The following is a 26482-nucleotide window of genomic DNA, read 5'->3' as shown; positions in this document are numbered from 1 at the left end:
ATTTTATTATATATATTGTTTCTATATTTTTGTTTAGAATATTCACTAATGTGTCCACATGTTTTCTTACCTTCTTCACATTGGGAAAAAGTTCTTGTGAATTTTGAATCATTCCTTACTATTTGGGGAAAGACAGACAATTTTTAGCCAGTATGTTACACAAGGCATATTTCTAATAACTGTTAATTTTTTTAAATCTGGAAAGCTATAGGAAAATCCGTTTCAGCTTTGTGTTTTATAGTTATGTTAGATATTTGAAAATAATGAAAAATTGAGCATTGAAGTGTATAAATCAAGTCATAAATCTATGTTTGTCTGTTCATAGTAATGAAACTACTCAGGAGACATGATTGCGCAGACAGTATAGTGAGAAGAACAATGGTTTTGATTTCCAGCTTAGCTATTTTCTGCCTTTTGAGGTATTAGCAATTCACCTTAAACCTCTAGACCTCAGATCCCTCTTCTAACAATCCTTAGAAGATTTCAGTAATATATGTGAAAGTGATTTGTGATATAAATAAGAAAGCGCCTTATGGATGTTAGGTTTATAAGTCTACATTGCAAAGCAACATAGATTTAAAAACATCAACTCTTCTGTCTTTTTTCACTTGCTAATTTTATCACTTTTCTTTTATGAATACCTTAATCTATAACTATTTCATATTTGATTTAATTAGCTGATTAGAAGATTTTAATATTAATAGTTTCTGAATAAGTAGAAACATTGCAAAGATATTTAATCCTTTTTTAATAATATAAAGTCATTTGATGAAAGTTTTTGGAAGTCACAGAATAGAAAAGCTTATGATCTGATTTTTTAAAGGTAGAAAAATTTGGGTGGTTGTTACAGTGACTCTTATGTAGTGATACAAGGACTTCTAGTTTTCCATAGGATAATGTTGGCCACCTGAATCCAGTTCTCTCCACAAAGATCACTAAGGAGAGCAAATAAAATCACTCTAACCCTAGCCTGCAGTATGACTAGAAATCTACTCTGCTGGCTCTGTGGTAAAGAATCCGTCTGCCAGTGCAGGAGCCCCAGAGATGCAGATTCGATCCCTGGATGGGGAAGATCCCCTGGGGGAGGAAATGTCAATCCACTCCAGAATTCTTGCCAGGATAATCCCGTGGACAGTGGAGCCTGGTGGGCTATAATCCATCGGGTTGCAGAGTCAGACCTGACTGACTAAGCATGCATGCCCACGCTACAGAGTTAACTACAAGTTTTAAGTTATATGTAAATAGTGAAATAAACAATTGAAGCCAGCAGAGCCAACTCTGGAGCTGAAGTGAAAAGTTAAGCAATGACTATAGGAAAGAGAGGAGAGGATGGTGGGGACAGGGCATGGGGTTGACATGTAGTCCTGAAATACAAATGAATCACCTCTGGAAAGACAGTCCAACTCTAAGTGAGAAAATACTGAGAACAAATGAGGCCTGAGCACTGGAGAATCAAAAGGAAATGTTTGAAGAGTATGTAGATAAAAATTAACAAAGTAGGTTTGGGAAAGTACTGTTTTTGAGGGTGATTTGATAGGACATGGTATCTCCTGTCTGCTTGATGGTAAAGAATGAAGTAGAGTGGGGGGATTAAGGCATAAAAAGGTAAGCTACTTACCAAGGAAGGTGAATCTGTAATAAAGCAAAATGATAGGTGAGCAATATTTTCAAGAAACTTGAGGAGAGGAAGTGTAAGCCAAGGAAGTTTATATCCAGCCAACCTGTCATTCAGGTATCATGGGTGTAGAAAAACAGTGTTAAGCTTGTAAGAACTCAGGGAACGCTATATTCATAAGCACTTTCTGAAAAATCAGTGCAATGGAGATGCCTAGGGAAGCTTTAGCAAAAGGATTGACGGGCACTACATTTGATCATAGGTCAAAACTAAAATATGGGAACAAGGGTAGAATACTGTTTGTATAATTACATTCTCTGACAGGATGGGAATAACACAATTACAAAGTTAAAATATGGAAAAAGAAGAGAAAGAGAAAAGGCAAAGTAGAATAAACTCATGGTTTGCTGTACACGTAAAAGGTGACATCAGAATAGTTCAGAACTTAAAATTATTAAAAAAAAAAAAAATTACAGAAGTCTCACACCCCATTATCCCTTTCACTTTTTTCCTTAACCACATAGGTAATTTCTAATTTGTTATCATCATCTTTCACAAGTATGTCTGTATACACATATATCGCTATATATGCAATTAATATGTAATCTATTTGGAGAAGGCAATGGCACCCCACTCCAGTACTCTTGCCTGGAAAATCCCATGGATGGAGGAGCCTGGTAGGCTGCAGTCCATGGGGTCGCTAGGAGTGGACACGACTGAGTGACTTCACTTTCACTTTTCACTTTCATGCATTGGAGAAGGAAATGGCAACCCACGCCAGTGTTCTTGCCTGGAGAATCCCAGGGACAGGGAAGCCTGGTGGGCTGCCATCTCTGGGGTCGCACAGAGTCGGACACGACTGAAGCGACTTAGCAGCAGCAGCAGCATAGTATGTTTAGATATAGATCGCAGAAATCAGTGTTGCTAATTTGATCTCCTACTTTACTAAGGTACTCTGAAAATATTGTTCTTTATTGGGGTGTACCCATTTATGTTTATTGATAGGAAACATATATGTTTTATTATCCTTGATTAGTTTGCAGAATCTCTTATGTGATTATTTTCTGTCTCTTTTTGAAAACAAAATTGGTATTTAGGGCAGTTTGCATTTTTGTTCCAGCTGTTTACCTTTATAATAATAGCACATATAATGCTTGTAGTTCCTTTTTATCATATTGTGGCATAAAGGGCCAGTGAGACTCTCCAGCAGTGTAATAGAGAAATGACATTCTAAGCCAGGTGATATCTCCTGGTCCATTTGAAACTGTCCCTGTATATGACAACCATTTTCCTTGCTACCTTTGACTGTCATTCACACATGTATAATAACAATTTTTGCTAAATTAAATCAACAGTATCAGTTGGTGCTTTTTGATAACTTTATAATTGTGATCATAAGAAAAGAGATTTTTGAAAAAAATTAACATCTGGGCATATATATATATATTTTTTTTATATTATATTATAATATATATATATTAAATTATATAACAATATATAATTTTATATTGTTCTAATATACACTAAGTGATTTTGTAGCGGTACCAACGTGTATATTATTTGTCTTGTTTATAAGGTAATTAGTGTATTTTGTCAAGTCAAAAAAAATTTTGTTTTTCTAGGGCTTTAAGTATAGTATATTGATTTTATATATTTTCAATCCATTATTACCCTTCCATTTTTTTTTTTCCAGTTCGCAGTGGGAAAAGCTACAGAAAGATGACACAGATCCAGGACAACTGAAAGGTATCAAAGGAAGTGTTGAGACAGTTACCAGAGACACTTCTTCAATGATTACTCATAATCAAGATACCAAAGTTCACACTAAATAGCATTAGTCAGAAGTGTTATAAAAGATAATTTACAAGCTACTGTTATTTATTTATTTTTTGCTGTATCACAGTATCTTAGTTCCCCAACCAGGGACCAAACATGAAAGCAGTTAGTCTTAACTACTGGACCACCAGGGAATTCCCACAGGCTACCATGATATTTTAAATAATGATTTAAGGTACCATGATATTCTAATTACTGGTTTTCTTTTAAGCAGTACTGCAGTGTAATGGGAGGAAATGAAGTTTGAATACCAGTTTTCTATTTTTTACATGTTGGATTATATCATGTGAAAACCAAGCAGTTTATATTTCTTTAAATGCTTGTATTAAACCAATCAATTGTATACCTAATTTTATCCAAATGTATATGTATTCCATGAGTTTTATGGAATAAAGTTCAATTTTATGTTTAGTTTGAGGATTACATTTCATTTGGTTATATTTTGAAAGCTTTGTCCTTTTGTTTCCTTTAAAGAAACTATCACCTTGGGTTTATCCCATAGAACTACAGCTGACCCTTGAACAACATATATTTGAACTGCAGAGGTCTACTTATAACACAGATTTTTTTCAGTAAATATATTGTAAATTTTTTTGGAGATATTCAACAATTTGGAAAAACTCATGAATGAACTGCATAGCCTACAGATATCAAAAAGAAATTAAGGAAAAGTTAAGTATGTCATGAATGCATAAAATACATATAGGTATACATACACAAAGTATATGTTAACTGACTGTTGATGTTATCATTAAGGCTTCCAGTCAGCAATAGGCTATTAGTAGTGAAGTTTTGGGGGAGTCAAAGTTATATGCAGATTTTCTACTGTATAAGAGTGGGGTGTCATAAATAGCCTCCATTATTTAAGGGTGAACTTTACTTTTATTTAAAAACAACAACAACAACAACAAAAAACTACCTAAAATATTTTGGGTCAGTAGCCAGTGGTGGGGAAAGTGGTATGAAATGAAGTGATATTGAGATTCTGTTTTGGTTTTTAAATGCTTGAGATACTCTACAAATGATTTTCGATTGTGTGCTGTAATGAAAGAAATAGATACAGGAGTTAAAAATCTGCAATAATTTGTCTGCTCTACTGCCTGTGTGACCTTGAGACCGACTCAGTGTCTTCATCTAAAATGGAAAGAATACCTACCATTAAATTACTGCAAAAATTCAAAGTGGCTTAAGTAAAGCACCTAGCACAGTGTCTTCCACATGCTAGATATTCAGTAAATACCAGATTCCATTTTCCCTTCCCCTAAAAATCATTGCTGCTGACTGACTACTGTTTAATGTATCCGTTCATTCTTTTGCATAAGGTACTGTAAGGATACAAAAAACATTAAACTTATCTCCCTCAGTAAACACTGAAGCTTAGTAGGAAATATAACTTACATTTAATTAATTCTTTATATAAAGTTACATGGACCATAAATATATATGAAGTGAGAATTCACAGTAGAGATAAATTTTCTGTTTTGGTGTGGTAGGGGAGCATCATGGAATGTTTAGTGGAGTGTAGCTTTGAAGGATTGGAGAAGGCAATGGCAACCCACTCCAGTGTTCTTGCCTGGAGAATCCCAGGGACGCGGAACCTGGTGGGCTGCCGTCTATGGGGTCGCACAGAGTCGGACACGACTGAAGCGACTTAGCAGCAGCAGCAGCAGCTTTGAAGGGCAGGATGGCTAGGATTTAGACTTCATGTAACAGAGTAAGCAGAGCATATCATTATAACAAATAACAGAATGAATAAAACTTATCATTAATAATAATATTTGCCCCTATCACCATTATTATCATGGCATTTTGAGGTCAGGGCACTTAAAAATCTTTTGACTACAGGATACCATATGGAAGTCAATACATAAGTGAGAAAGGATATGATACTTAAAATCTGATGGTAGCCTGTTAAATACTTCATGAAAGTATTTTGTTCTATAGGTCTCTCAGCATATACTCATGTGGAACTTCCGTACTACTCTAAATTTATTCTAATTGCTGCATACCTCGCTTCTTATAATCCAGCAAGAACCGACAAGAGGTTTTTCCTTAAGGTAATCATTTCTTTTCACTTTATTTTTGAAGAAATAGGGAATACTTTGAAATTCTTCAACTCCTATAAATTTATAAGGGATAGAGATTAGAATAAGAGATTGGTATACTTAGGGTTCATTCTTTAAAGATTTTGTTTTCTTTTAATCATTTATCCTTTGTTTCTCACTTCACCTTTGCCAATCAACAATGTTAATTGAGAACTTTCTTTAGGATTTTAAGAATGAATGAGTGCCACTTTTGGGGTGGAGACGTGATGGAGCAAACAAGCTAAAAAAGATGTATTAGTGTCTAGTAAGATTGATATGATAAACAACTTGCAGGAAGTGTTGAGGAAAGAAGGCTTCATGGAGAAGGTGGCATTGGTTGCTGAATTTTGAAAGACAAATTAGTCTGAAAATGACAGCAAAAAACACATGTCTTTCCTGAAATGAATATTGATAATAAAATCTACAGGCCTTCAGAACTTTATCCATCAACAGAGCATTCCTCACACTTAACAAACTTCTAAACAGAGTTTCTTTGGAATGCATGAGCCATTTCTTCAATCACCTTCCACCTAAGGAAATACCAACTCTTTTTCCATAATGAACTCAGCTGCTCTTCCCCATATAATCACTTGTTCTCTTTTACCAATTCATTCTGTCAAATGGGTGAAAAATATCCTTGCAACCAGATACATTTTGCTACACATCCTAGCCATGTACAGTTACAAGCTAATTAATAAAAAATTCAGTCAAACTGAACTTTTCTCTTTTCGAGGTCTTGGCTGCTTTTCCGTCTAACTCTCCAACCTTTTTTTACATTGGTTTCTCCATCTAGAATTCCTTCCTCTCCAATCTCTGAATGCTTGAATTTCACCTATTCATTTTTTTTTCCGCCTTGAATCATTTATTCTTTATTTCTCACTTCAAGATAACAGCCTACGTTGGGTGAGCTAGGTAATTTCACAGAGAAGTTCAGTAATAATTGTACATTTAAAAAAGAATAAATAGGTTTTGTTAAAAATAAGAGGGATGGGAATAATTTAAAGGGTGGTAACTCCTTTATTATTCTAAAGTTCCTATTATAGCATCATATGCTCCATACACTGTTATCCGGAACATTCAGGAGCCTTTGCATGTATATTAATTGGAAAGAAATCTCATTTTAGAATTGTTTTCTTTTTGAAAACTATGCAATTTGACTTATTAAATGTAATATATTCTTATCTATTTCCTTTTTGCCTGTCTCTACCACTAGTCTTTCATTTAAAGAGGGCAAGGACTGCCATCTATTTTTTTTCCTCCACTCTTAAATCCAAGTACTTAACTAAATGCTCTCAATTTTATTTGAATTGACAACTTGCCTTACAGAATGAATGAAAACTCATTAATATTTGTAAAAGTCTTATTTTTATAGAAATAAATGTGCTGTAATAAATCAATACAAGTTCTTTAGGAATATCACTTTTATTTTAAAACCTCTTTACATGCAAAAGTAATCTTGCATATGATCAAAATCTGATTTTAAAAATCTAAAATATGTTGATATTTTAAGGTGATATTTTAGGCAGTAAATAGAATAAAATAATAAAGCCCAAGATACATAAATTAGTATTGTGTGTACCATGTTTTAAACAAATTGTGCTTTCTGTTTTATGGAGTCCTATCTTTTATCTTAAAAATTATTTATCTTAATTGCAGCATCATGGGAAAATCAAGAAAACCAATTTTTTAAAGAAACATGAAAAGGTATTTATGTTGTAATTTCTCTAATGAAAAAACTTATGAATTTAGAATATTATTAAAAGTAAATTAATGCATAATTGTATTAGCCATTTGGCTATAAGAAGTTACTTGTATTGATATGGCACCGTCATAATAGTATTTTATTATGTAGAATATAGTGATTGGGGAGGCACAATTCAGTTGAGCTGGTTCTAGAGGTAAAAGTGAGTTGACAAAATTTTTTCTAAGTGAATTAATAGATGAAAAAGGTCACATTGGAATTTTCAGTTAAATATAGAATGTATTCCTCTTGTCCCCTATGAAATACCCACAGATATGGTGTTGAAGAAGTTAAAAAGGTAAAACTAAGAAGGTCTAAGCAGATCAGAGATCTGTAAAGTTTGAAATTGACTGGTAGATAGATTTACAGGTGACTAAGCAGATCAGGGGCTTCCCTGGTTGCTCAGATGGTAAAGAATCTGCCTGCAATGCAGGAGACCAGGTTTCAACATGTGGGTCGGGAAAATCCTCTCGAGGAGAAAATGGCAATCCACTGCAATATTCTTGCCTGGAAAATTCCATGGACAGAGGAGCTTAGCGTAGTCCATGGGGTCACAAAGAGTTGGACACTACTGAGCAACTAACAGACACACATAAGCAGATCAGGGAAGACTGAAACGTAATGCCCCAAACAAGCTGTTTTGACCTGAGGATCTAGAAATGCTTAGGAATTAGAAGCAATATGCATCTTTGGAGGTACGGTTGTGGGGCAAGATTGAAATTGGTGAAAGGAACATTTAGTCTATTTGGATCTCTCTGTGACTTTTCTTGACAGAAACTAGAGGAGTTTGAACTATAGACTTAGCACTATGGATGCTGAGAGTTTTGTTTCTCTTTTATTGTTAAAAACCGTTTTACTTAGCTTACACTTCTGAATTGAGGACATTGTTTTACTGTCTTTGCTGCTAAAAAAAAAAAGCACTTGCTGTGAATCTGTTATTCTTGTGTTATTCTTGTTTTCTCTGGGTGCTTTCAAGTTCTCTTTTCCTTTTACTTTAGTGTTCTTTGAGTTTCACTGTGATAATCTGGGATTGAATTTCTTTTTACATGGCATTAATTTGCTTCCTATTTGGAATAATGATGCCTTTTTAATTTTGGTAAAGTCTTAGTCATTAACTTTTCAAATATTGCCCCTCATCCATTCTCTCCTGGAATAGGAAATGGCAGCCCACTCCAGTATTCTTGCCTGGAAAATCCCATGGACAAAGGCGTCTGGTGTGCTACAGTCATGAGGTCGCAGAGAGTCAGACATGACAGAGCATGCACAAACACACACAAGTTTCCGTTCTCTCTAGCATGTCTTCCTGAGACACTAAAGTATCAGAGTCAGTCTAATTCTACATTTTCTATTTTTGCTGACCTGTGCACATAATGTCCTGCTTCCTGAATATTTTATTATTTTTAATTGTTGGCTTAACTTAAATGTTGGCATTTTTGAGGCCTGAGGTGTGTTCCTTTAGAGAATTTTTACGCCTGCTTCTATGCAAGCACTTAAAAATACCAGTAACTTGGGATCATTTGAAATTCAGTTCTCTGCCTGGGTGCTTTCAGACCACAAAGATACTGTGAATTCTGCCTCCACATCAGAATTAGCTCTGGCTACTAGTTAAAAGTCTCAAGGAAAACTTTTCTCCTCCATTCACACAGAGCTAGGGTTTGGCAGGCAAATTTCCTTATCAAATCCATTTGCTTGGCTTGGAAAGACTTTTCTAATTTGCCCTTTCACTGAGACATCTCTGATTATGCTCTCTGCTATAGGGAGATCATTGATTTTGTACCCCCTTTCTTACGCGTGTAGCTGCTTTGGGTCATAAAGGATTGGTAGGAGAAGGGAATACTTCTGGCTGAGGTAGTGAGGGAAGGATTTGTAGTAGGGCTTGCATTTTGAGTGGGCACTCAAGAATGGTGAGGATTAGATATTCAGAGATGGACAGAGAAGATATTCCGATTGAAGAAATACCAAGAAGTACAGGTGAGAAAGTATAGGATTTATAAATTACATAATGAAATACAGTTGGCTGTAGTATATGGTGAGTTTGAGAGAAAAGTCAATTGAGGCCAGATCGTGGAAGAATTTCCTCACTCGGCAGTTAGGGGAAGAAAGCCCATCTATTCTCTGTATCTCAGTACTTGGTGGTAATTGGGGCATGTTTATTGAACAAATGAATAAATTGGATGAATGCATGAAGAAAATCAAAGAATGAACATAGAGCTAAGAGATTTTAGGCCTTACTCTTTAGACAGAAAATTATTTAAGAATGTTGAGGAGGGACATATACGAATGCTGATCAGAGAGAACTGTGAAAGAGCTTGCACTTTAGACCATCCTTGTGAAATGAATGGATTTCTACAAGTCTAGGAGAAGGCAACGGCACCCCACTCCAGTACTCTTGCCTAGAAAATCCCATGGACGGAGGAGCCTGGTGGGCTGCAGTCCATGGGGTCACTATGAGTCGGACACGACTGAGCGACTTCACTTTCACTTTTCACTTTCATGCATTGGAGAAGGAAATGGCAACCCACTCCAGTGTTCTTGCCTGGAGAATCCCAGGGACAGGGGAGCCTGGTGGGCTGCCGTCTCTGGGGTCGCACAGAGTCGGACAGGACTGAAGCGACTTAGCAGCAGCAGCAGCAGCAGCAGGAAGATAGTCTTGATGGAGGGAACTGTATGAGCGAAGACATTGTGAGGGTGTTTTTAGTTGTGAGGGTGATTTTAGTTCTAGGTGAATGATAGTTCTTCTGATATCCTTATAGATTTGATTTTTGCAGTAGCCTCTTGTCTTTGGTTCATGTCATTTTAAAATCTGAACTAACTTACTAAAATCTGTATACACTTAGTAGTTCCTTTGTATTTTTATTGCCTCTCCTCTTGAAATCTTATTGAATGCTTACTTTATGCCAAGCATTCTGCTAGAGGCTCCAAAGTGGAGAACAAAAGAACCATTGTCTGCTCTCATGAAGCTTTCAATTTAATCAAGGAATCAAACATTAAATGCAAACCATAGGAGCTCAATTCTGTTTCCTTATTTAAATTAAAGGAGATTTGATTTAATCTTAAAAAAGCAAACCATACAAATAATTATCATTAACAGTTGTTTTAAATCTGTTGTGTTTTTTCTTCACTTGTATTTTTCTCTATGTACCTTCATTTTTTTGAGATGTACTCATTTTTTTAAGATTTTACTTTTCAATTCAACTAATGCGTGTATGTGATACCAGGTTATTTGCCAGTTAGTTTATATGGAAAAGGCTTCCCTGGTAGCTCAGACGGTAAAGCGTCTGCCTACAATGTGGGAGACCTGGGTTCGATCCCTACGTCGGGAAGATCCCCTGGAGAAGGAAATGGCAACCCACTCCAGTATGCTTGCCTGGAAAAGCCCATTGACTGAGGAGCCTGGTAGGCTGCAGTCCATGGGGTTGCAAAGAGTCGGACACGACTGAGCGACTTCACTTCACTTTATATGGAAAAGCAACATTTTTCCTTTCCTCACTCATAGTTCTGTTCCCCTCAATTAAACTTCTTTTAATTGCTCCTAGTTTTAGTTTTTTTCTGGTATAAATATCTATAACTCCAAGTTTATGCTTCAGGCTCTATATTTTTTAATTTGACTTGATACCAGTTTTGATTCCTTTTTATCTCCTCAAACATTTATTTTACTTGGTTTCCTTTTTCACCTGTTTTCTTCTATTCGTACAGACCTTCATTCTTTAATGAGCTGTGGTGAATCTAGTGAGGTATTTCTCACACTTTGACTCTCTCTGTAGGTGGGAAGCCAGTTTGTGTTTATAGAACCCAAAATCAGGACTATGAAGAAGATAAATGTCATATGCCCTGCAGGGTACTGGAACACTTTAATTTTGAATTGGAAATGTGTTTTCTAATCATAAAATAAGTGAAAATTAGAAAAGTATTGGTGGCATTTTGCAGTGTGATTCTCAGCTTGAATTGCCTCCCACTTTACTCCCAACACGTCAGGAATTTGGTAATTTTTACTATTCTCAAGTCACTTCTAAGTGTTAATGAGGACAGGGACACCAGTTCCAATTTAGATAGTTCAACTTTTACCTTTATGTTTTTCTTTATTCCCTCTAACATAATTTCATTCATTATCCTTTCATCCATTCATTTTTTAAACTAACAAAGTGCTAGGGATGAAAAAGATAAGTAAAACATCTGTTTTCGAGGCATTTGTGTGGAAAAGAAAAAAATGTAAATAAGTATGTAATGATAATAATAATAAAAGTTGTTGAGCACTGTAAGCCAAACACTGTAGACTCTGTGTATGATCTTACTTAATTCTCAAAATGAGTTAATAAATGTAGTTAACTATCATTATCCTCATTTTCTAGATGATTAAATTGAATATTAAAGAGAAATTTAGTAACTTGCCTGAGATTATATAGTTTTATGGTAGCACCAGCATCCAGTTCCTGGACTTCCTGAATCCAAAGCCTACTGTGATGTTTGACATACTGTTCTAGCACTCATACAACTGACAAATGATTATTATCTAGGATTTTTAAAGACTCATGCAGACAAATGAGAAAAAGGCAAAGGTCCAGTAAATAAATGGGTAAGTGATACAAAAAGGAACTTGAAATGTCTTATAAACATGACACAGTTATCACCCTCATTGACTAATGAGGGTGCAACTTTGACTAATGAGAAATGCAACTTTTAAATATACAGTTTATTACTTATTTATTTATTTTTGGCTGCACTAGGTCTTCGTTGCTGCGTGTGTGATTTCTCTAGTTGCAGTGAGCGGGAGCTACTTTATAGTGGCAGTTCATGGGTTTATCATTGCAGTGGCTTCTCTTGTGGAGCATAAACTCTAGGGTACCCGGGCTTAAGTAGTTGAGGCACAAGGGCTTAGTTTCCCTGTGGCATGAGGAATCTTCCCAGACCAGGGATCGAACCTGTAACCCCTGCATTGTCAGGCAGGTTCTTAACCAGTGGACCACCAAGGAAGTCCCAAGAAATGCAACTTTAAGCAACACTGGGATATTATCTTACACCCTTAATATTAGCAAAACTAAAAAAGAGTCTTTACGACTGCAAGTGTGGGTGATAGTGTGGAAAAATAAGAGCCTGAAATTCTGCAGTTTGATCATATCAAAGTCAATATTTGAATGTACTTTGCATTGATGAGGATAGGCTGGGTAGTACTGTAGTGACAAACTCTGTGACCTTCATTGGCTCCCAAAGCTGGTGCTCTGTGACAGGGACAGGGTGGGTAGGGAGGTAGGAAAGGGGTTCAGGATGGAGGGGACACGTGTATATTTTGGCCGATTCATATTGATGTATGGCAAAAACCATCATTATATTGTAAAGTAATTATCCTCCAATTGAATAAACTGGAAAAAAAAAAAAAAAGGAATACTGGAGTGGGTTGCCATTTTCTTCTCTGGGGAATCTTTCTGACCCAAGGTTCGAACCCGCATCTCCTGCATTGGCAGGCAAATTCTTTGCCGCTGAGCCACCAGGGAAGCCCGCATATATAGTAATAGTTTAAAAATTGTTATGAAAATTATAAAAATACCAAATTCTGGAGAACAGTTCTTCTCGAGAGGGAAGGGGAGAATGAGATATGGAAGGGGTGCAGGGGTCTTCAGTTTGTAACATGATCGAATGCTTTTTTTGTACAAATTGCATAATATTTGGATGTGGTTGAAATTGGGTGGTGGGTACACTGGTATATTTTCTAAATGTTTGAAGTATTTAACAAGAAAAGAATATAAACTTTAAGACCTGGAAAATGATTTCTAAACTATCTTTTAGATATAAGTAGCTGGTATAAATTACTTTTTTTGTAATTATGAATAGGTTTTTTTTTAACTTATTCTTTAAAGAAATAGTTAATCCCATGCATGTAAATAAAGCTTCCCATTTATTTGTCCTTGCTCATATAGAGTACTTAAATTCTTACACTGCTACTAAAATTATCTGATGCTGCTGCTGCTAAGTCGCTTCAGTCGTGTCTGACTCTGTGCGACCCCATAGACAGCAGCCTACCAGGCTCCCCGGTCCCTGGGTTTCTCCAGGCAAGAATACTGGAGTGGGTTGCCATCTCCTTCTCCAATGCATGAAAGTGAAAAGTGAAAGTGAAGTCGCTCAGTCGTGTCCGACTCTTAGTGACCCCATGGACTGCAGCCTACCAGGCTCCTCCATCCATGGTATTTTCTAGGCAAGAGTACTGGAGTGGGGTGCCATTGCCTTCTCCGAAAATTATCTGATATAATTATTTAATTTAATTATCTATAGACCCTTGAGCACTGCAGTTTTCCAGTAAGAAATAATTGTATTATTGACTCTGTAGACAAGTATGAACATTTTACAGTCTTAAAATTTTTTAATAAATTTTACATTGTTTCAAACTGCAGCTTATTCACATCCTGTGAAACACTGCATTCATTTTCTAAGCTTGTATTTACTATAACTCGTCTTTTTAGAACAGTTAATGTTGAACAAGTACATTTTTTAGGAAGTGGCACAAAGAGGAGTGGTGAGGCGTTAGTAGTAGATTATAGTCTAGGGGTTAGGGCCTGGACCCTACTTTTGATTGTGCACTATCTTGACAAATGACTTGGCTAAATCACTTAACATCTGGTTCAGTTCAGTTCAGTTTAGTCGCTCAGTCGTGTCCAACTCTTTGCGACCCCATGAATCACAGCACGCCAGGCCTCCCTGTCCATCACCAACTCCCGGAGTTCACTGAGACCCACGTCCATCGAGTCAGTGATGCCATCCAGCCATCTCATCCTCTGTCGTCCCCTTCTCCTCCTGCCCCCAATCCCTCCCAGCATCAGAGTCTTTTCCAATGAGTCAACTCTTCACATAAGGTGGCCAAAGTACTGGAGTTTGACCTTTAGCATCATTCCTTCCAAAGAAATCCCAGGGCTGATCTCCTTCAGAATGGACTGGTTGGATCTCCTTGCAGTCCAAGGGACTCTCAAGAGTCACAACAGCAAAATAGGGGTGATGTTTGGAACTAGACTGGATGACTTGTGAATTCTTTAATGTTTGTTGATGCTAAGTCAGAACATCTTGAAGACACCATTGAAAAATAAATCATTATCATGTCAGGTAAAATTTTAACTTAGAGACTGCCAGTTAGATTTCTTAGCCTGTGTGGGGAACTGTTTACAGTATAAATATGTTGTTATTGGGAATTTATAATACAGAAAGCAAGTGTTCTGCTGTAAGAAGAAATCCATGTTCTTTTTTCTTATAGACAAGCAATCATCTCCTCGGACCAAAACCATTTCCATTAGACAGATTACTGGCAATATTATATAGTATTGTGGACAGCAGAGTTGCTCCAACAGCAAATATCTTCTCCCAGGTAAGCTTAATGATAGGGCTGTTACATATTTTCTTTATCTTTATGGAATTCTTCAGGTAGTATGTCAGTAGAGTTCCAGACATTTAGATATTTGGTCTGCATATGTTGCTACTATAAAATGAACAATGTCCTTGGTAAGTAATTGAAATTTGCATATACTTAAGATATAACTGATAACAGAAACAACTTGATGTTTCTAGGCTTTTTCTTTTTTTAATAAAGAAATTTAATAATGATTATCTTGCTGATTAAAATGACTTCATGATTAAATTGTTGAATTATAATATAGAAATGTAATAATGAACAAGTTTAAGAAATGTATTTGTAAGAAAATGATCTATAATATTCTTATTCTCATATGTATACTTTGCAAGTTGGCAATATTCATTTTTTAAAAAAGTGATATAGTTTCCAAAATGATTAAGTTCTCAAAATTTTCACTAGATGGCAGCAGTAGCATAAAAATAGGAAACATGACCTTTATAAAGTAGTTAAGCTTCTTTTTTTTTTTTGATAACAGTTAAGAAAAACCTATTCATTGAAAATATAGTCGCAGACTTCTCCTGTGGCTCAGTGGTAAAGAATCCACCTGCCAGTGCAGGAGACATGGGTTCAGTCTCCGGTCCGGGTAGATCCTTGATGCTCCGGAACAACTAAGCATGTGTGCCACAACTATTGAGCCTGTGCTCTAGAGCCTGGGAGCCGCAGCTGCTGAGCCCATGAACTGCAACTGCTGAAGCCTGCACCACAGGGCCCATGCTCTGCAATAAGAGAAGCCACTGGAATGAGAAGCCTGCACGCTGCAACTGTAGAGTAGCCCCCCAGTTGGTGCAGCTAGAGGAAAGCCAGCATGGCAGCAAAGACCCAGCACAGCCAAAAATAAATAAAATAATTTAAAAAAATATATAGAGTCACAGTAGATCTCTTAAGTGGTTCAGAAAAACAATACTTAGCACATAGTGTGAATGGATAGAAGAAAAGACAAATGATGGCACTAGTATTTACGGAAAAGAAGTGTCACCTCAGATGTTTCAGTTAGCATTTTGTTTTATGTATATGTTTTTAGGTTGAAAACATGTAAATAATAACATTTACATTTCAGTTTACTGCAAATAAATATGGTTCGTGAATACATTTTATAATCTAATGCATGATGGTAGCCTTTAATGCTTCATTTAAAGAAGTCTCTGGTGACCAAAAATAGGTATATTCTCAGTGTGCTCAGCACACTGATAATTTTTATGTGAGTCAGCTTTATAGAAAATTGTATATACATTTATTACATTTTTGGAGAAAGGGAGTCTGGTGAGTTATTGAGTTATATAAATAGCTAGATGGGTAGGTGTATGGTTGCCCTAATGTTGATAATTTAAACAATTTTAATATGTATTACAGGAATTTTTTATGATCTATATGTATATGTTTATAATACATATAAATGCTTTTTCTGAAATTAGTTTTTAGTCAAATTGTACATTTTATTAATATGTAATACTTGATGATCTTTATTGTAAGGAATTGAGCCTCAAGAGGTGAAATGACTTTCTCACTATGACTGAGTAAATCTTCAAGAATTAAAGCCTAGAGAAGTGAAGTAGACAGTACTTCTAAACAGAGCAGAAAGATGGTTGCATCATGTATGATTATTAATACTTCTTAGGTGCCCCAAAATTACTTTTATGGGAGACACATATAAGGATGATAAATGGGAGTTTCTTTCTTTCAGAGACCTTATATTTTGGGGGGATAAAAAAAATGTACATAAAAAGTAGTATTGTAAGGCTGTGAGTGAATGCTAGATGGTGCAGCTGCAACGTTTACAGTAAAAAGAGGTCACTTCTGGATTGGACAAGAGAGAACTTGAAGGCATCACAGTAAAGGTGAAAAATGGAGCTAGATTAATGAGTAGGATTTTTTTTCTTTAAATACTGCTAATTTATATAAATGATATGTGTTTGTTGTACAAAAATGTGTAAATAAAAAAGGAAAAATAATAGTAGAATTAGCTGACATCTTATATCCAATGGGTAGTATTTATAGAACTTTAAGAGGGAGGACAATATGACCAAAGTGTGGGACTAGGAGAAAAAAACAAGACACAGTTGTGTGAGGCGAACGTGATAACCATTACACTAGAGAAACACGACCTGTAAGACACACATTTGTGAAGTGTCACACCCTATGAGTCGAGAATAAGTGGGGTTATATGGTAGCCCGACTACTAAAATTACAGCTATTTTAGTTATGATTTTAGTTGTGATGTAGTAGTAATTTTAGTTGTGATGTAGTAGTAAGTAATACTGCCACTACCACACATCACACCTTACATATTTACCTAACATTGGTAGAGCATTTCTAGCAGCAGATGTAGGTTTATAAGGATGGACAATCAAAACAATGATAGGCTGCTGATTTAGGGATCTACTTGCTATTCTGAGACTTTTATGGATGAACAATGTCACTGGTCTTTGTTTTCAGTAATGTCTATAATGTTGTACTTAAGCAATTTAGCACAAAATCGATCTTTGTGTTTTAATCAAGCTAAATTCTTTTCAGCTTTAACGACCTCAGCCTTTTCATTCTTTATCTCATCTAGTTAGCAGTCTTCAAAATGATAAATTTTGTATATTTAAAATATTGTTTTAAATTAATTTATTTGATGAAAAATCATTTAGTACTTCATCTCAGTGATTCCATTTAGGATACAAAGGTTGGAGGAGATGGTACAAAGGCATAGATATCCATAGGTTCTGCATCCATAGTGTCAACCAACCACAGATTGAAAATACTCAGAAAAAAAATCCAGAAAATTCCAAAAAAACAAAACTTGAATTTGCTTCACTGGCAACTATTTACCTAGCATTTACAACTATTTAATAGCATTTACATTGTAACAGGTACTAAAGATAATCTAGAAAAGTTATAAAACGTGTGGGAGGTTGTAACTAGGTTATACACAAACACTATGCTCTTTTATGTAAGGTACTTGAGCATCCTCAGATTTTGATATGGAGAGCTGGCGGGTGGTGTCCTGGAACCAATCCCCAGGATATTGAGGGTGACTGTATAACTAATTCTAGGAAGTTTACGTTTACTTTTGTTCGGTCAATAGAATATCAAAGAAAATTAAAAAAAAAAAAATACTGTCTTTAAGAAATGTGACAGAAATTACATCCAAAAGAAAGGTACGTCTCCCATGTACCTTGTATTTTTTTCTCCCCATTATCTCTCACTGACTTCTTTTTTTCTCCTTTTACTTTTCCATCAAAACTATGCTTTTGCCCATGAAGTGAAGTGAAGTTGCTCAGTCGTGTCCAACTCTTTGCGACCCCATGGACTGTAGCCTACTACGCTCCTCCGTCCATGGGATTTTCTAGGCTGGAGAAAATCCAGTACTGGAGTGGGTTGCCATATAGGAATGACAATTTGTCTTTAACTTTTAAGTGCAAAACAAAACTAGGACATTTGCATTGGAAGTACTTATTTGATATGAACACTAGATGGCAATATTGCTGCGTTGTAGCTGTAAGATGAGCAGGAAAATCTAGCTTTTTACTTGTTAATATTGTCTTTGATATTTAGAGAGAGCTGTTTGTTAATTTAATACGTTGGATTGTTTGAAGAAAAAAAAATCCTGAAGATATTTATGAGCACATTCACACTTCTACTTTTTCATTAAAATGTAAATAAAATTGGTAAGGAATTGTGTTGCATGAATACTTTCTACTTGAAACCAAATTGCTTTATATTGGTTATCATATTTCTGTGTGAGATAGGAAAAATTATTTTTCTATCTGTTTTGTCTGCCTGTAACTGTTTTAAGGATTTGTTTTATAGTAATTTGTTATTTTAGGTTATGCTTTTAATTTATCTTTTTAATTCTTTTTTTGTCTTTTTTTTAATCTTGAAGAAAAATGAAAATTTGTTTGGAAGCTTTATTTCACTGTTTTGATATTTCTGTGTCTTCTCTTACTCAACCTTGCCCACTCCCTCCATAATCTTACAGTTAGGTGAAAGCAGTAAAAGTATGGTTCTTTAAGATTGTCAGATATATCACTTATTTAAAAATATTAAGCCATATCACTTTATCTTTTCCAAGAGGATAGAACTGCTGAAGAATTTATTCCTGAAATTATTGATACAGGTTTCTAAAGTGGCTATTAAAAGGAAGATTATCTTTAAAAAATTAAGGACATTCAATTACATATATACTTATATCACATTGTTATTGATCTTATTTGATCAGTTAGCATTTTGAAAAATTACTTTTGAAGGTAGTTCACTGTAATTCTGCAGTTTGGGAATTTTAAAATAATAACTTGTTTCTTTAATTACAAGGAACAGTGCACTGTGAATTAATTTCTAGAAATAACTGGAAGATAAAAGGAACGTAATTCTTGTTTAGTTATACATAGTTTACTAAGAAAAATTTTAAGTGAAAATATCCTTATAAATTTATTTTCACTTTAAAGAGTATAAATAAGGAGCATTTTGGAGCCAAGTGTAGTAATGTACAGTTATTTTTTCAAAAATATGCATTTCCATTACTATATTCTTTTGAACTCACATGATACTGTATATTGGAATAGATTTGGACTTTTCAATTCAGTCGCTCAGTCCTGCCTGACTCTTTGCGACCCATGGACTGTAGCACACCTGGCCTCCCTGTCCATCACCAACTCACAGAGCTTACTCAAACTCATGTCCATAGACTTGGTGATGCAATACAACCGTCTCATCCTCTGTTGTCCCCTTCTCCTCCTGTCTTCATTCTTTGCCAACATCAGGGTCTTTTCCATTGACTCAGTTCTTCTCATCAGGTGACCAAAGTATTGGAGCTTCAGCATCAGTCCTTCCAATGAATATTCAAACTGATTTCTGTTAGGATGGACTGGTTGTATCTCCTTGCTGTCCAAGGGACTCTCAAGATTCTCCAACACCACAGTTCAAAAGCATGAATTGTTTGGCACTCAGCTTGCTTTATAGTCCAACTCTCACATCCATACATGACTACTGGAAAAACCATAGCTTTGACTGGATGGATCTTTGTTTGCAAAGTAATGTCTTTGCTTTTTAATATGCCGTCTAGGTTGGTTATAGCTTTTCTTCCAAGGAGAAAGCATCTTTTAATTTCATGGGTGCAGTCACCATCTGCAGTGATTTTTGGAGCCCCCAAAAATAAAGGCTCTCACTGTTTCCATTGTTTCCGCATCTATTTGCCATGAAATGATGGGACTAGATGCCAAGATCTTAGTTTTTTGAATGTTGAGTTTTTTTAAATATAAATTTATATATTTTAATTGGAGGTTAATTACTTTACAATATTGTATTGGTTTTGCCATACATCAGCATGAATCTGCCACAGATATACACATGCTCCCCATCCTGAACCCCTCTCCGTCTTCCCTCCCTGTGCCATCCCTCTGGGTCGTCTTCAGTGCACCAGCCCCAAGCATCCAGTATCATGCATCAAACCTGGACTGGCGATTCATTTCATATATGATATTATATATGTTTCTTTTTTTTTTTAATTTTTTTTAAAATTTTATTTTATTTTTAAACTTTACATAATTGTATTAGTTTTGCCAAATATCAAAATGAATCTGCCACAGGTATACATGTGTTCCCCATCCTGAACCCTCCTCCCTCCTCCCTCCCCATTCCATCCCTCTGGGTCGTCCCAGTGCACCAGCCCTAAGCATCCAGTATCATGCATCGAACCTGGACTGGCAACTCGTTTCATACATGATATTTTACATGTTTCAATGCCATTCTCCCAAGTCATCCCACCCTCTCCCTCTCTCTCTCCCTCTCCCACAGAGTCCAAAAGACTGTTCTATACATCTGTGTCTCTTTTGCTGTCTCACATACAGGGTTATCATTACCATCTTTCTAAATTCCATATATATGCGTTAATATACTGTATTGGTGTTTTTCTTTCTGGCTTCACTCTGTATAATAGGCTCCAGTTTCATCCACCTCATTAGAACTGATTCAAATGTATTCTTTTTCATGACTGTGTAATACTCCATTGGGTATATGTACCACAGCTTTCTTATGCATTCATCTGCTGATGGACATCTAGGTTGCTTCCATGTCCTGGCTATTATAAACAGTGCTGCGATGAACATTGGGGTACACGTGTCTCTTTCCCTTCTGGTTTCCTCGGTGTGTATGCCCAGCAGTGGGATTGCTGGTTCATAAGGCAGTTCTATTTCCAGTTTTTTAAGGAATCTCCACACTGTTCTCCATAGTGGCTGTACTAGTTTGCATTCCCACCAACAGTGTAAGAGGGTTCCCTTTTCTCCACACCCTCTCCAGCATTTATTGCTTGTAGACTTTTGGATCGCAGCCATTCTGACTGGCGTGAAATGATACCTCATTGTGGTTTTGATTTGCATTTCTCTGATAATGAGTGATGTTGAGCATCTTTTCATGTGTTTGTTAGCCATCTGTATGTCTTCTTTGGAGAAATGTCTGTTTAGTTCTTTGGCGCATTTTTTGATTGGGTCATTTATTTTTCTGGAATTGAGCTGCAGGAGTTGCTTGTATATTTTTGAGATTAGTTGTTTGTCAGTTGCTTCATTTGCTATTATTTTCTCCCATTCTGAAGGCTGTCTTTTCACCTTGCTTATAGTTTCCTGTGTTGTGCAGAAGCTTTTAAGTTTAATTAGGTCCCATTTGTTTATTTTTGCTTTTATTTCCAATATTCTGGGAGGTGGGTCATGGAGGATCCTGCTGTGGAATGTTGAGTTTTAAGCCAACTTTTTTACTCTCCTCTTTAACTTTCATCAAGAGGCTCTTTAGTTTCTTGTTGCTTTCTGCCGTAAGAGTGGTGTCATCTGCATATCTGAGGTTATTGATATTTCTCCCAGCAATCTTGATTCCAGCTTGTGCTTTATCCAGTCTAGCATTTCTTATGATGTACTCTGCATATAAGTTAAATAAGCAGGGTGACAATATACAGCCTTGATGTACTCCTTTTCACATTTGGAACCAGTCTGTTGTTCCATGCCCAGTTCTAATTGTTGCTTCTTGACCTGCATACAGATTTCTTAAGAGGCAGATCAGGTGGTCTGGAATTCCCACCTCTTGAAGAATTTTCCGGTTTCTTGTGATCCACACAGTCAAAGGCTTTGGTGTAGTCAATAAAGCAGAAATAGATGTTTTTCTGGAACTCTCTTGCTTTTTCTGTGATCCAACGGATGTTGGCAATTTAATCTCTGGTTCTTGTGCCTTTTCTAAATCCAGCTTGAAAATATGGAAGTTCACGGTTCATATACTGTTGAAGCCTGCCTTGGAGAATTTTGAGCATTACTTTGCTAGTGTGAAATGAGTACATTTGTGCGGGAGGGAGCATTCTTTGGCATAGCCTTTCTTTGGAGTTGGAATGAAAACTGACCTTTTCCAGTCCTGTGGCCACTGCTGACTTTTCCAAATTTGCTGGCATATTGAGTGCAGCATTTTCACAGCAGCATCTTTTAGGATTTGAAATAGCTCAACTGGAATTCCATCACCTCCACTAGCTTTCTTCAAAGTGATGCTTCCTAAGGCCCTTTGACTTCACATTCCAGATGTGAGTGATCACACCATTGTGATTATCTGGGTCATGAAGATGTTTTTTGTATAGTTCTTCTGTGTATTCTTGCCATGTTTTCTTAATATCTTCTGCTTCTGTTAGGTCCATACCACTTCTGTCCTTTACTGTGCCTATCTTTGCATGAAAAGTTCGTTTGGTATCTCTAATTTTCTTGAAGAGATCTCTAGTCTTTCCCATTCTATTGTTTTCCTCTATTTCTTTGCATTGATCACTGAGGAAGGCTTTCTTATCTCTCCTTGCTATTCTTTGGAACTCTGCATTCAAATAAGTATATCTTTCCTTTTCTCCTTTGCCCTTTGTGTTTTTCTTTTCTCAGCTATTTGTCAGACCTCCTCAGACAACCATTTTGCCTTTTTACATTTCTTTTTCTTGGGGATGGTCTTGATCACTGCCTCCTGTACAATGTTATGTTTGGACTTACGTTTATTTGTAAATTAGCTCAATTTTTTCCCCACAAGTATTGCATTAGTTGTAGTAGCATTTAGTTATTAACCATCTGTATTTTGCTCGTTTAAGTTTTGGTTTATTGATATAGGACATATTTAAGCTATTTTGGTAATTTTTAAATGAATTTCTCATTAATCAGAAAGCAGAATGATTTAGTTATTTTATGTATGGAGAGTTTTTGAAGCAGGTGCTTCATCTCTAATTTACCATAGCTGTAGGACATGTTTTTGCTAAAATTTTAGGTAAGGTTGCATTTACTTATTCAACCAAAAACCAATTTTTGGCATTTTTCTTCAATTATAGGTAGATGTATAGAACATTTATATAATTTTCAGTTTCAGTGATGGGATTTTGTCCATATTTATGTGATTAAAAATGTTTAGATATAATTTAGTTCAAATTTCAAAGTCAATATTCGATCTTTTTTTGCTAGTTGAAATTAAAATTTTCTTTCTCTGCTTAAAATTTTATTTAACAGATATTTTTTAAGGGCTTATTATGTTTCACACTCTATGTTATATAAAGAGAATACAGAAGTCAAGCAAGTGCAGTGCTTGTCCTCAAGGGCCTTTTAATCAGTCTATAGCTTCCTCTGCCATTCATTAGTATTGTGTGCAGCTGCCGAATTATATCACAGTTAATGGTGTATATGTATTTTTACTGGGAGGGCATTCATACTGAAGGAACTAATATTAAATACTTAAAGTGAGTATGTTGCAGGAAGGGGGATACCTCCAGGCCTTGAAAGGAGGCTCTTGTCCAGCACTCGGAAATGAATTGTCCTGGGAGACACACATGCTGACAAATGACAAAGCAAGAGACTTTATTGGGAAGGGGCACCCAGGCAGCAAGCAGTAGAGTAAGGGCACCCAGGAGAACTGCTCTGCCACATGCTTACAGTTTCTTGGTTTATGATAAATGAAATTAGTTTCCTGGTTGTCTTTGGCCAATCCTTCTGACTCAGGGTCTTTCCCGTTGGTGCACACATTGCTCAGCCAGGATGGATGCCAGCAAGAAGAATTCTGGGAGGTGGTAGGATGCGTGGTATCTCCTTCTGACCTTTCCCGAAATCTTCGGTTGATAGTGACTTATTAGTTGTGTATTCCTTACCAGGATTTCCTGTCCTAAAATAACTCAGGCAAATGGTTATATGGTACCTGGCGAGGGTAGGTGATTTCAGTCAGTGTGTTTCCCCTGACAAATATATTAAAACAGGATTTTTTTCACTTCAGTAGTCCCTGCTGTTTTATAATATAGATATTTGAATATCTTCCAAGTTAAATGGCAAACCTATTTGTTGAATGTTTCCTTCTGACAGTCCTTGAACTTAGTGTTATGCAGCATGATTGTTTGATACCTATGTCATACCTAAATTTTGCTAATAATTAAATTATGAGAATCTCTTAAAACTTGAAACTCTTTCATTTCAGTTCAGTCACTCAGTCGTGTTCGACTCTTTGCAACCCCATGAATCACAACACACCAGGCCTCCCTGTCCATCACCAACTCCCAGAGTTTACTCAAACTCATGTCCATTGAGTCGGTGATGCCATCCAGCCATCTCATCCTCTGTCATTCGCTTCTCCTCCTGCCCCCAATCCCTCCCAGCATCAGAGTCTTTTCCAATGAGTCAACTCTTCTCATGAGGTGGCCAAAGTATTTAGGGACAATAAATACTCTGTTGTGCATAGCACATTATAAACTAAGTGGCGTTTCTTCAAGTTACATGGCTGTTTTTCAAATATTTTGTGGTTAAAAGTTACGCTCATTATGTTACTTTTTTATATGCAATATTTCAAGCTATATTTGTAGGTTTTTAACCAAAAGTACTTCAGTCAAACTCATTTTATAGACTTATAAAACCTTTTTACCTTAAAAGTTAGTATATTATATAATACAATAGTTGTTTGGCTTATATTTTTGAAAAAGTAGTTATATTTATCAAATGCTAGTCACGGAACATCAGAAATCATAGATAATAAAATACTATCCATTGCATATATTGGTTAGATAAGAATTTGAACTTGATAAACATATAATGTCCTACAATTTAGATATATAAGATATTCATATAAAGTGATGTAAGTATGATAATTACTTTTATAGAAAATGAAATTGGTGAACAAAAGGGACAGTTTTACTAAAAACAAATTCCCTGGTTACTGGAGTATTAGAAAATGTGAAAAGCTGTTCTTTTATGATTTCTCTGTGTTTCATTTGACTTGTACCAACATTCTAGTGCCTCTATAATATACAACTGAAATGCTTGATGCCATTAAGGTTAATTATATAAATTATAGGAAATATCCTGAATGCTAGCACTTTCTAATAATCTTACTATTTTTTTTTCCTTAGCCACAACTGAAATTGTGAGGCATTCCGTTCCAAAGATAGCGCAAGAACCTTACTTAATGCCTACTTTGCCGATGAATAGGTCAGCAAGGGTGCTGTTTGACAGAGGCGGGCTCTTCTCTAGCAGTGAAGAGCCTTACTGTCTTGAAGCTCTGTCTCCACCGGGGCAGTAAATTAGATTCTGAAGTCTCCTGATACTCTTGGTGTAGATATGTTACCATTCTGCCTGTTAGACTGCTCTGCTGTAAGTGCTGATTTCAGGAGACTTTTTTAAAATGGTTTGGGATGCTTCATATTTGGAAAGAGTAAAGTTGAACTGTGGTTGGTTTTCACTAGCTGCTCTATTGTAAGGAATACTGATATTAACCAAGTATTAGTAGTATTACCAAGGTTAATAAAAAGCACAGGAATATTTTACTATGTTGCCCAGGGATAAAATCTTTCTTATTTTCATTTATAAAAGGATGGTGTTTACACCTGCTTTTCTCCTGCCTTCCCTAAATCTGGTGTTGAATTTCTTCAGTGTAGCCACTTTGCCTTTTGTGAATATATCAGCCCAGCAGTAGGCATTTTTACTGAACTCCAGAAAAATAGAACCATTGCTTAAGTGTGACATGTAAAATACTGCCTAAGGGATAGAAAAATTGTATAAATTATGCTTTCAACTGTTAAAGAGAGTACTCTTTTGGAACCTTATTCTTTGTAGGCAGTATTTTATAACTACCTTTCTAATAAATATACCAAATGTATACCCTTTATTTGCATTTTTTAGGGGGAAATGTGTTTAACACCAATAAATTTTATATGACTTTGCAAATATTTTGCTGAAAACGGACAGAATTTTATATGGATATGGGCTTATACATGTCTAATCAAGTAAACCTCTTAATATAGAGTCTGTATAGGCAAGTGCATACTTTAGATAGAGCTTTATGACTATATTATTTTCATGAGGATAGGAGTTTTAGCAAGAACAACTTAGGAGTTAAATGATTTGGAAAAATCCACATTATGGAAATGTGTGCTACATTTTAAAATGCTCTGTAAAAAGTTGATTAAAAGAAATGTTGATGCTTAAGGGGGTTTCCAACGAAAAATTGTCTTGATTCCTTGTCAGCTCATAACCAATCAGAGTCCTTTGGAGGATATTGGCCTCATCTGCCTATAAGTAGATATTTTTCAAGAGCTTGTGCTGCACCAAGTCCTTATGAGAAACTAGGGTCTTTAGTCCCAAGTCACATTTAGAACCTAAAGTGCTCCCTCACTTTGGCCACTCTAGTGGTGGAGAGTTGAATTTCCAACAATTAGGAATAAGAAAGGGAACTAGTTTTACCTAGGGCTGTCTAATTTATTCCCTTTGCTTCAAATGCTACGTGTATGCTAACTTTTGAGTTCTGAATTTCTAATCCTTTTCCTCTAGCTCTGGACCCAGATTGCCAACAGCACAGTCATACCTGAATGT

General features: G+C 35.9%; 1 protein-coding gene across 4 annotated transcripts in view; it reads left to right on the top strand.

The window, feature by feature from the left end:
• ORC5 (origin recognition complex subunit 5) overlaps positions 1-26482 on the top strand; it is a 79330-nt gene that overhangs the window by 28892 nt on the left and 23956 nt on the right. The window contains exons 9-13 of one of the 4 annotated variants that reach the window (XM_006053470.4): positions 3309-3361; positions 5396-5508; positions 7192-7239; positions 14511-14621; positions 15142-15769. In XM_006053470.4, the coding sequence (XP_006053532.1) occupies positions 3309-3361; positions 5396-5508; positions 7192-7239; positions 14511-14621; positions 15142-15171 (355 nt within the window). In that variant the 3' untranslated portion in view covers positions 15172-15769. Of the gene's footprint in view, positions 1-3308; positions 3362-5395; positions 5509-7191; positions 7240-14510; positions 14622-15141; positions 15770-26482 lie in introns of those variants that run through there. The other 3 variants (XM_006053469.4, XM_044946591.2, XM_044946590.2) reach the window with 3 other exon arrangements.

Source organism: Bubalus bubalis, chromosome 8 (assembly GCF_019923935.1).
Source record: "Bubalus bubalis isolate 160015118507 breed Murrah chromosome 8, NDDB_SH_1, whole genome shotgun sequence".
Lineage (NCBI taxonomy): Eukaryota > Metazoa > Chordata > Mammalia > Artiodactyla > Bovidae > Bubalus > Bubalus bubalis.
The sequence above is the reverse complement of the archived record's forward strand: the minus strand, read 5'-3'. Positions and strand labels throughout refer to the sequence as shown.